The 12,088-nt window shown below is 37.9% G+C and overlaps 1 protein-coding gene across 3 annotated transcripts in view; it reads left to right on the top strand.

Moving 5' to 3' along the window:
- The window catches only part of TPX2 (TPX2 microtubule nucleation factor), a 58,188-nt gene that overhangs the window by 10,642 nt on the left and 35,458 nt on the right, over window positions 1-12,088 (top strand). For all 3 annotated transcript variants that reach the window (XM_036827033.1, XM_036827035.1, XM_036827034.1), the window contains exons 3-4: window positions 3,762-3,930; window positions 6,254-6,373. In XM_036827033.1, coding sequence (XP_036682928.1) covers window positions 3,825-3,930; window positions 6,254-6,373 — 226 coding nt within the window. In that variant the 5' untranslated portion in view covers window positions 3,762-3,824. The remainder of the gene's footprint in view (window positions 1-3,761; window positions 3,931-6,253; window positions 6,374-12,088) is intronic.

Raw genomic sequence — 12,088 nt, 5'->3', positions numbered from 1 at the left:
GCTGCTATAGCTCTAGCCATTACATCTGCCTTCAAGGCAAGAAGAAAGCTGAAGGAAGAGGGCAGGAGCAAGGGCTGTAGCTGTATCAGGTCAGTACGAGTTTTCCTATGAATCCCTCAGCAGATTCTCATCGTTCTCATTGGCCAGAACTGTCTCATGGCTACTCCAAGCTTGGAAGCTTGGCAATCAAGGAGGTGACTTCTGTTACAGTGCACTTCTTACTGTTTTGATGCTGTTCAATGAAAAGTTTTTAATCATAACTTGACTTAAGCCACGTTCATCTCTAATTTTCATCTTTTTTTTTTTGAAACTAATTTATTTATTTTTGGCTGTGTTGGGTCTTCATTGTTGCACATGGGTTTTCTCTAATTGCAGTGAGAGGGGGCTACTCTTCGTTGCGGTGCACGGGCTTCTCATTGTGGTAGCTTCTCTTGTTGCAGAGTACGGGCTCTAGGCACGCAGGCTTCAGTAGTTGCGGCAGCCAGGCTCAGTAGTTGTGGCGCGTGGGCTTAGTTGCTCCACGGCATGTGGGATCTTCCCGGACCAGGGCTTGAACCCGTGTCCCCTGCGTTGGCAGGCGGATTCTTAACCACTGCACCACCAGAGAAGTCCCTCTAATTTTCTTTATACTTATGGTTTATACTATATAATTTAAATATTTATACTGTCTTATTTATTGTCTGATAGGACTCCTGTCTAGGTTTTAATTCCTTTGTGTCTGAGACTAGATCTTCTACCTTTTGTATGAGACATATTGTCTCATCCTTGAATATTAGTGAGAAAGGAGCTCCGATATTATCAAGCCCACATTTATGACCTCTAGCAAGTGTGTAATATGAGTGGACTACTAATAAATAGCTTATTGAGTTAAACTGAATAATGAAAGAAGAAATAGGGGAGAATGAAAACTTAGAAGGAGGATAATAAAGAATCCTCTATTCAGGGCAAAAGACTATGAAGAATGGATCTACTTGGAAAGAAATACCGTACTATTTTCTATGCAAATAGAGACTATAACTACATTAACAGGCTTCTCTAATTCATAGGGTGAGAGGGCAGAACGATATAGGAAAAACACTGTGCTGAAGTCAGGGGCCTCAGTTCTAGATCTAATTCTGCTTTTATATAACTGTGTGATATTGGGAAGTCTTTTAATCTCCCTTACCTTCAGCTTCCTCTTCTAGGATGGAAATAATAATTGATGCTTTAGAGGATTGTTGAGGGTTATTAAAATAGTACAGTTTAGTACCTCATGGTGTCTGGCATGTATAATCACCTTTGGGAACTGTTTTTACCATAATCATTAGTAGTGTTGTGTGATCTTGGAGGACCCCATTTCGCTTTAATTAATCTTTATCTATAAACTTAAAAAGTTAGGTGTTATTTAAAATTCCTCCCAATTCCAAAATGTCATATTTCTACACTAAGTTCCTCAGTCGGCACATTGTTATAAAGGTATCTGTGGAGTTCTGGCTTCGGTGAGTTCATAAGAGAGACCATGGGAGAATGAGGTTCTCTGGTGTATAGATTGATGTCACTATGTAAACGAAATATCTGTCAGAACAAATTCCTTCTGAATTACCCAAGTCCACTGAGAGAAGCTAATGAAATGATGGCCAAACCACTGAGCAGCAATGAGGTTGGGTGGAACTAATCTCATGATTTATCTCACAGCATAGGTATAGTGGTATAAAATAGAGAAAATGAGCACTGAGGGCTGTTAGTGCCCAGAAGAGAATGGGCACACCTCTCTGGTAATGCTAGTGGGTATTACTCTTCTGAGGAATGTTTTCACAGTATGTGTCAAGAGCCAGCAATTCCATCTTTAAGAATTTGTCTTGGGACTTCCCTTGGTGGCGCAGTGGTTAAGAATCCACCTACCAATGCAAAGGACATGGGTTTGATCCCTGGTCTGGGAAGATCCCACATGCCGAGGAGCAACTCAGCCCGTGCGCCACAACTACTGAGCCTGCGTGCCACAACTACTGAAGCCCGTGTGCCCTAGAGCCTGCATGCCACAGCTACTGAGCCCATGCACCGCAACCACTGAAGCCCACGCACTCTGGGGCCTGCGTGCTGCAACTACTGCAGCCCGTGCACCTAGAGCCCGTGCTCTGCAACAAGAGAAGCCACCGCAAGGAGAAGCCCGCGCACTGCAACGAAGAGTAGCCCCCACTTGCCGCAACTAGAGAAAGCCCACGCACAGCAACAAAGACCAAATGCAGCCAAAAAACCCCCACAAAAACACAAAACATAAATAAAGAAAGAAAGAAAGAAAGAAAGAATTTGTCTTAAGGGAAGAATTAAGAACATGTACAGAAATTTAGCTACGTGGATATTCTTCTAGTAGTATCTTTAAAGTGAAAATATTGGGAAAATCCTAAAGTAGGGGATAAGTAAATTGTGGTTGCTGATATATTTATATTTATTGACAAGGAATATGCTCACGATATGTGAAGCAGATTCAAAATGTCAATGATCCCATTTGAAAAAACAAAAGTGTGTGCGTGTGTGTGTGTGTGTGTGGAGAGAGAGAGATTGAGAGAGCTATTGTGTGTGTGTCTGGAGCAGTGTGGCATTGTAGATTTTTATGAAAACTATTTTTGTGATCTAATTTTTTAAAATGAGCATGTGTTTCTAAAATAAGGGCTTACAGAAAGGTACTTAGTCTAATAAATGTGTGTGCAAGTTATTACTGATATCTACTTCTCTTCCAAGATACAGAATACTTTAAGTACATGTCATTTCATGGATGAAGACAAATGGCTCATTGGGTTTCATAGGGAAATTATTTGCCAGTGAGTGTGGCCTTTCGGCTATTTTTCAGATTACTTCCAGCTATTTTCTTAACCATACAAGGCTGGAGTGGGGGCTGACTTTAAACCTACACAGGTTTCCACAGCACAAAGGACACGACAGTACTTCTGTACACAGTATGCAGAAGTAAAGGTGGACCCATATCTCTGACATGTTTCTTTTACCTAATCTGCATGTTGTGCCTTTTATGTACTTTTTTTTTCTTTTATGTATTTTTTGAAGTCTTTCTCTTCATGCCCAGGAATAGTATTTTTATGAAAGTATTTCTAAAGAAAAAACCTGTACTTGGCAAAACTATATTGAGCTTTTACTATGTATAAGATACTGTTCTAAGCACCTTGATGGATGAGGTATACACAAGTGAGTAAAATTCATCCTTATCTACAGGAACTTATTGTCTACTAGGAGAGACATTTGCATAGTTAACTAATATAAAATTAGATGGTATAAAAGCACTATGGCTTTGGAGAGGCAACAATTAGGTATGATAGGTGGAAACTGGGAAAGGTTTTACAGAGAATTGGACTGGATTTGAATGATGAGTAAGATTTTGGTTGGTAGGTATAAAATTTAATGGTGTGTTTCAGAAATTGGGTTATTCGGGGCAGAGAGAAAGCACACTGGATGTGGAGGAGACTGGAAATGAGAAAACGGTAGATTGAGGAAAATAAGATAATGAATGTAAAACACCTAGCACAGTACATGGCATGTTGTAGATATTCATCAAATTTGACCTCTTTCTAATTCCAACATATTTACCTCAAGGAGTGTCTTCAAGTTACTGAAAAAGCGAAGTTAACTGTTAATGTGATTTGAAAAGTAAGGCATATTGCCCAGGTGATTTTCAGAATCGCAAATGTGATTGTAAAAGCAAAGTAATTGTTAGGCAATCAGTACCTTAAGATAAATGTGCTACCAAGTTTCTGAACTATTTCTTTCCTTAGGAGGTGACCTATTGAGAAACAAACACTGGGCAAACCTGCTGTTCTGCACCAAGGGTGGGAAAAATGTCACAAGTTACAACCTCCTATTCCTATGATGCTCCAACAGACTTCATCAATTTTACATCTTTGAATGATGAGGAAGATACCCAAAACATAGATTCCTGGTTTGGTAAGTGTCTGCTTTCTCTGGTTGTTTTAAGGGTTAGTGACTTGCTTTGTGCTGGGGACCTTTCAAAAATAGAAGGGATTGTAGATAACCAAAATATAAATTCCTGCACTTCCCTGGTGGTGCAGTGGTTAAGAATCCGCCTGCCAATGCAGGGGACATGGGTTTTAGCCCTGGTCCGGGAAGATCCCACATGCCGCGGAGCAACTAAGCCCGTGTGCCACAACTACTGAGCCTGCGTGCCACAATTACTGAAGCCTGTGTGCCTAGAGCCCGTGCTCCGCAACAAGAGAAGCCACTGCATTGAGAGGCCCGCACACTGCAACGAGGAGTAGCCCCTGCTCGCCGCAACTAGAGAAAGCCTGTGCGGAACAACAAAGACCCAACGCAGCCAAAAATAAATAAATAAAATAAATAAATAAATTAAAAAAATATAAATTCTTTTCTGCACCAAGATACTTTGTCATCCACGATATGATAGAAATAATCGAGATGCCCAGTATTTTGGGAATGGACTATCAGTAGAAATCAATGTTTTCCAGTTAAGAATGACAAATATTTAAGCTTTAGGGACATATGGTAAAATCTAGATGAAACAAAGTTGAGTGAAGTTCTAGGACATGTCTGTAGTGATGGCAGTCACATAAAAACTTGCTCTACTGTCACTGGGCATAGAGTATATATAATATTACAACTGGGATGTGGACAGTCTTACTCAGATTTCCCCAGTTTGACTTGTGTTTATTTTTATTTATGTGTATTAAATTCTATGCAATTTTATCACCTGTGTAGGTTTGTTGATCTGCTGCCACAGTCAAGATGTCAAACAGTTCTAACATCACAAGGATCCTGTGTTGCCCTTTTATAACTATATTCATCTCCCTCTTGCTGCTTCTTCCCAGTTCTTGTTTTTTTTTTTGGCCCCACCACACAGCTTGAGGGATCTTAGTTCCCCAACCAGGGATCGAACCTGTGCCCCCTGCAGTGGAAGCAGGGAGTCCTAACCACGGGACCTCTAGGAAATTCCCCCCAGTTCATTTTTAAATGGAGGGATTATGCTACTCAGAACCCAATCTCCAAATAGAGATAGGATTGCCTGATGTTGGGGCAGGTGATATGACACAAACTTTGACACCAGGTCAACAAATAAGGATGTGGTTTTGTTTTTATATTACGTTGGAATAATATCTGAGCCCAGTGATATGTGAGGCTAGTATTTGCTGGGGCTCCTTCATTTTCTTCTATCTCATGTCCTTATCCTCCTCATTAAGAGAAATCAGTATGTGATGGGGGATAGAAATTAGTCCATTGCAGCTGTACTTAACACTTATAATGCAGTGTCCAAATGTGATGGCATATGCCATGCCATTCTCTTGGAAAAGGATTCTAATAAAATCCAGTGGGTATCCTGAGAGGAGGGGTCTTTTGGGCGTGGTGTAGGAGGAAGGGTGGATAAGACGGCCAGCTGCCATACAGAGGTCTTCCCCATGCCCTTGGCCCACAGAAACCCTGAGGAAATAGCTGAGTAGTCTATCTCTTTTTCCAAGTTTTTCTTGAAAACAAGAAAGGAAATATTAATATAACAATACTATTAGATACAGTTTGGAAGAAAAAATGAATCCCACTATTTTTTTCAAAATCACCTTAGTTCTAATATATTACTTTCTAATTTTCTTCCAAATAATCACATCTTTTTACACAGTTGCAATCAGAGTGTACATTCACAGAGTTATTGCTGGGGCTTGCCGCATTCCTAAAATTTCTTTCGGTACGCTGTTGGTAGAACACAATTTTCACTGCTTTGCACTGGCTTTTGGGCACAGTGGAACCTAAGATAAAATTCCTTAAGAGAGCCTAACTCTGTTCCATCCTCATACACCCCACACTCTCCTAGTTGAGGAAGAACCTCAACACAATTAGACTCTCAGATGTCCCTTGTAAGCCTTGCAGGTCTTGCTGGATACAGTTTTCTTTAAGAGGAACATGATGTATTTAGGTGGTAGATAAGGCCAGTTTATGCTTGTATGGTCCTGAATGTGTATCAAGCAAAGATAAGGAGCTATTCACAATGTAGAGTCTGCACTTCTTTTCTATAATACATTGTTCAGTGTTGCCAGTGTTTTAGTGATAGTTTTTGCAGTCGCTATCTCTGACGTATAGTGTGTACTTATTCCTTTTTGATCACTAGAACTTTGCTGGTACTTGCAAATGAGTTAGAAGTATACTGGTAGGAGGCTTTATTTAGGCCCCATATTAAGTGTATGGCACTAATTTATTTTGCTTTCTTGCTGATTGTTTACACGATGATGATTTTACCTTTTCACAGAAGAGAAGGCCAATTTGGAGAGTAAGTTTCCTGGGAAGAATGGTACAGGAGGGCTTTTTCAGGGCAAAACTCCTCTGAGAGCAGCTAATCTTCAGCAAGATGTCACACCTTTGAGACCAGGTAAGAAAGAACATCTTAGAAAAAAGCTGCTTGGCAGAATGGTCGAGCAGTGTATTAGGAACCTGAGGGATCTGGGGAAATTACCTAAATGATGTATCCCTTGGATTTTAATTGGTGAAATGTGCTGATTCATTTATTCATTTCATGGTGAATGTGAAACTAATGATGTGCTGCATTCTTTTTTTTTTTTTTCCAGTCTTTTGGAAATTAAGCTAACATAGAATTTTATTGCCAGATATGTAACTATTTTCTTTTTATGGCTAGATTTAATGTAACCTAACCTCGGTCTGGCTGGGAAACAAAACAGCAGGAGGGAAGAATGTACTGCTTGCTAACTGTACAAGAATTCTTTGAGTCGTGTATCTGATTTTAAAAGATGATTGACACTTAAACTAGTAGTTACTAAATCTGCAAAATACTGTTTATTTGATTAAAACAAAAAAAAATTCTTTAAATCCTCAAAAATGATTCTTGTTTTGAAATAGTAGCTATATTTAGATATAATTCACATATCATACAATTCACCTGCTTAAAATGTACATTTCAATGTTTTTTCATATATTCACAGCATAGTTGTACAGTCATCACCACAATCAATTTAGAACATTTGAAAATTAATCTTATGGGTAAATCTGAAACTAGCCTCAGTCACACCAATAACTAGAGGGCCGTATCAGAAAATAGCTGTATTTTCAGTGAACTTGTGTAGTTTGCAGAGTCTGAGTTGCTAGGCTGACTTTTAAATAGTTCATTCATGAGTACAGGTGATATCTATTGAATTTGGGATCTGGACAAGGATCCTGAACTTTTACATCCATCTTTCTTGCATAAGAGGTTAGAACTATGTGCACGTTTCACTTGAGGTGCTTAGAAGCATGGCAGATTTTCTGTTGCTTTGATGGTCTTTGTGCTCTTCTTGAATTGAAAGAGGATGTGATGTACCTAGTTTGTCTGGACCACTTTCAGTTTAAGACTGTTATATCAGCAGTAAGCCCCAGAGCAAGAGACCTCTGCATGGCCCATCATGTGGCAAAGACCATGTACACTGCTTCCATGCATATATACCCCTTGGGCCCCGCAGTGTTTTTGTTCTTTGTTAGCACACATTCTTACCTGTCTCATTAGTGCTATTTCTTGTGCCTTGAATACCTTTAATCTAACTGAAAAGTCCTTACTTATCATTCAAGTTCCAGCTCAAATATCTTTTTTTCTCTAATTGATTCCCCTTATTTGTGTTCTCAAAGCACTTTTCAGACCTCTATTTTGATTTCAACTTTCTATTGTGTTGCTAGTACAAAGAAATACAATTAACTTTTCTATGTTGATCTTATATCCTACAATCTTCTAAACTCAGTAGTGTTTGTATCTTTTTTGTAGATTCCATCAGATTTCTACGAAGGTGATTATGTTATCTGCCTTTTGTTTCTTTTTCTTTCTTGCATACTGCACCTTTAGTAGGATGCTGAATAGGAGTAGAGAAGTAGACATGCTTGTTTTTTTAAAAAATTTATTTTATTTATTATTTATTTTTGGCTGCGTTGGGTCTTCACTGCTGCACGTGGGCTCTCTCCAGTTGCGGTGAGCGGGGGCTACTCTTCGTTGCGGTGCGTGGGCTTCAGTAGTTGTGGCTCGCAGGCTCCAGGGCGCAGGCTCAGCAGTTGCGGCACACAGGCTTAGCTGCTCCGCGGCATGTGGGATCTTCCCGGACCAGTGCTCGAACCCGTGTCCCCTGCATTGGCAGACGGACTCCCAACCACTGCGCCACCAGGGAAGTCCCAACATGCTTGTTTTATTCCTGATCTTAGGGCAAAAACATTCAGGCTTTCACCATTAAGTATGATGTTAACTGTAGTTTTTTCATAGATGCCCTTTATCAGGCTGAGGAATTTCCCTTCTATTCCTATTTTGCTGATAATTTTTATAGTAATGGATGCTAGATATTCTCAAATGCTTTTTCTGCATTTATTAAGAAGTTTACATGATTTTTTTTCTTTTTTCTTTTATTCTTTAACTATGTTCAGTTATGCTGATTTTCCAATTTTAAGCCAACCTTTCATTTCTGGGATGAACCCCCAATTGGTCAGGATGGTATTTTTCTTTTTATATATATTTTAGGTTCAGTTTGCTACATTTTTTTGTTAAAAATTTTTTCATCTATGTTTATGAGGAATAATGATCTGTAGTTTTCCTTTCTTATGATGCCTTTGTTTGATTTTGATAGAGTAATGTTAGCCTTACTCTATAAATATTCCCTTCTCTTCATTTCTCTGGAAGAATTTGTGTAAAATAGATATTATATCTTTCTTAAATGTTGGGTAGAATTCACCAGTGAAGCCATCTGGGTCTGGAGTTTTCTTTGCAGGAAGGTTTTTAACTAAAGATTCAATTTTTTTAACAGATATCGATTATCTGTTTCTTCTTGAATGAGCTTTGGTAGCTTGTCTTTCAAGTAATTTGTCTGTGTCATCCAAGTTGTTGAATTTATAGGTGAAAAGTTGTTCATAATGTTTCCTTATTATCCTTTTGATACTTATAAATTCTGTAGTGATATCACCTCTTTCATTCCTGATATTGGTAATTTCTGTCATCTCTCTCTATTTGCCTAATCAGTCTGGCTAAAGATTTATCAGTGTTAATAATCTTCTCAAAGAACCAGCTTTTGGTTTCATTGTTGTTTTTTTTTTTTTCCTATTGTTTTTCTGGTTTTTAGTTCATTGATTTCCATTCTGTTCTTTATTATTTCCCTTCTATTTACTTTGGGTTCAATATATATATAAAGTTTCTTAAGGTGGCAGCTGAAGCCATTGATTTGACATCTTTCTTCTTTGTTAATGTGTTTCCTGCTGTAAATATCCCCTAAGTACTGCTTTAGCCACATCCCATAAATTTGAAATGCTATGTTTTTATTTTCATTCCATTCAAAATACTTTTAATTTCCCTTTTGAGATCTTTGACCTATGTGGTTTTTTTTGTTTGTTTTTTTATTTTGGCTGCGCGGGCTTCTCTAGTTGTGGCGCACAGGCTCTCTAGTTGTGCTGCATGGGCTCCAGAGCGCGTGGGCTCAGTAGTTGCGGCACGCAGGCTTAGTTGCCCAGCAGCATGTGGGATCTTAGTTCCCAGACAAGGGATCAAACCCACGTCCACTGCATTGGAAGGTGGATTCTTAACCACTGTACCACCAGGGAAGTCCCGACCTATGTGTTTTTTTTAATTGTGATATAATTGACTTATAACATCATGTAAGTTTAAGGTGTACAGAGTGTTGATTTGATACATTTATATAATGCAATGTAATTAACACCTCTATCATATCACATAATTATCATTTCTTTTGTAATGAGAACAATTAATATCTAGTCTCATCAACTTTGAAGTTCATAATACAGTGTTGTTGACTATACCATTTATGCTATGCATTTAGATCTCCAGGACTTAATTTATCTACTAGTTGCTAGTTACCTGTGTGTTATTTAATTTCCAAATATTTGGGGTGGGGGTGGTCCAAAAATCTTATCTGTTATTGATTTCTTGGGGGATTTCCACTGTGGTGAAAGGACATACTAGTATGACTTGAACTCTTTTAAATGTATTGAGACTTGTTTCATGGCCCAGAATATGGTCTGTCTTGGTAAATGTACTGGGTGTACTTAAAAAAAAATGTGTATTCTGCCGTCCTTGGGTGGAGAGTTACATAAATGTCAGTTGGGTCAAGTTGGTTGATAGTGTTGCTCAAGTCTTCTGTTTCCTTATTGATCATTTATCTGATGGCTCTGTCCATTATTGAAAGTAGGGATATTGAAGTCTTCAACTATTATTGCTGAATTGGCTATTTCTCCCGTGAGTTTCGTCAGTTTTTCCTTCAGGTATCTGGGTCTCTGTTGTTAGGTTATCATCTTCATGATAATTTGACCGCAACATATTTTTGTAAATGAAGTCTTATTGGAATACAGCCATGCTCATTTGCTTATATATTATTTGTGGCTGTTATAATCTTACTGATTTTTCTGTCAACTTTTTCTATCAATTAGAGAGAGAGGTATTGAAATTTTAGACTATAATTGTGGATTTGTTTATTTCTCCTTATAGTGGTATGTGGTATGGATAAAGAAGATATGGTATCCCACTTGATCATGGTGTATGATCCTTATAATATATTGTTGGATTTGGTTTGCTAACATTTTGTTGAGGATTTTTGCATCTATGTTCATCAGTGATATTGGCCTTTTTTATGATATCTTTGTCTGGTTTTGGTACCAGGGTGATGCTGGCCTCATAGAATGAGCTTGGAAGCATTCCTTCCTCTGCAGTTTTTTGGAATAGCTTGAGAAGGATAGGTGTTAACTCTTCTAAATGTTTGGCAGAATTCACCTGTGAAGCCATCTGGTTCTGGACTTTTGTTTGTTGGGAGTTTTTTTTAAATTACTGATTCAATTTCATTGCTAGTAATTGGTTTCTTCGTATTTTCTATTTCTTCCTTGTTCAGTCTTAGGAGATTTTACATTTCTAGGAATTTGTCCATTTTATTGGCATATAGATGGTTGTAGTAATCTCCTATGATCCTTTGTGTTTCTGTGTTGTGAGTTGTAACTTCTCCTTTTTCATTTCTGATTTTATTGATTTGGGCCCTCTCTCTTTTTTTCTTGATGAGTCTGGCTAAAGGTTTATCAATTTTATTTATCTTCTCAAAGAACCAGCTCTTAGTTTCATTGATCTTTTATATTTTTTTTAGTCTCTATTTCACTTATTTCCATTTATTCATTTCTTTCTGCTCTGATCTTTATGATTTCTTTCCTTCTACTAACTTTGTGTTTTGTTTGTTCTTCTTTTTCTAGTTCCTTTAGGTGTAAGCTTAGGTTGTTTGAGATTTTTCTTGTTTCCTGAGGTAAGCTTCTATTGCTATAAACTTCCCTCTTAGAACCGCTTTTCCTGCATCCCATAGATTTTTGGATTGTTGTGTTTTTGTTTTCATTTGTTTCCAGGTATTTTTTGATTTCTTCTTTGATTTCTTCAGTGATCCATTGGTTGTTTAGTAGCATATTGTTTAGCCTCCATGTGTTTTTGTTTCTTGCAGTTTTTTTCTTATAGTTGACTTCTAGTCTCATAGTGTTATGGTCAGAAAAGATGCTTAATATGATTTCAGTTTTCTTAAAGTTACCGAGGCTTGTTTTGTGGCCTAGCATGTGATCTATCCTGGAGAATGTTCCATGTGCACTTGGAAAGAATATGTATTTTGCTGCTTTTGGATAGAATGTTTTCTCTCTCTATATATGGTCTAATGTGTCATTTAAGGCCAGTGTTTCCTTACAGGTTTTCTGTCTGGATGATCTGTTCATTGATATAAGTGGGGTGTTAAAAGTCCCCTACTGTTATTGTGTTACTGTCAATTTCTCCCTTTATGTCTGTAAATATTTGCTTTATGTATCTAGGTGGTTCTCTGTTGGGTGCATATATATTTATAATTGCTATATCTTCTTCTTGGATTGATTCCTTGATCATTATGTAGTGTACTTCTTTGTCTCTTGTAACATTCTTTGTTTTAAAGTCTATTTTGTCTGATATTATTATTGCCACTCTGTTTTCTTTTGATTTCCATTTGCATGGAATACTCTTTTCCATCCCCTCACCTTCAGTCTGAGTGTGTCTTTAGATCTGAAGTGAGTCTCTTGTAGGCAGCATATATATGGGTCTTGTTTTTGTATCCATCCAGCCACTTCG

This window comes from Balaenoptera musculus, chromosome 15 (genome assembly GCF_009873245.2).
Source record: "Balaenoptera musculus isolate JJ_BM4_2016_0621 chromosome 15, mBalMus1.pri.v3, whole genome shotgun sequence".
Lineage (NCBI taxonomy): Eukaryota > Metazoa > Chordata > Mammalia > Artiodactyla > Balaenopteridae > Balaenoptera > Balaenoptera musculus.
The sequence above is the reverse complement of the archived record's forward strand: the minus strand, read 5'-3'. Positions and strand labels throughout refer to the sequence as shown.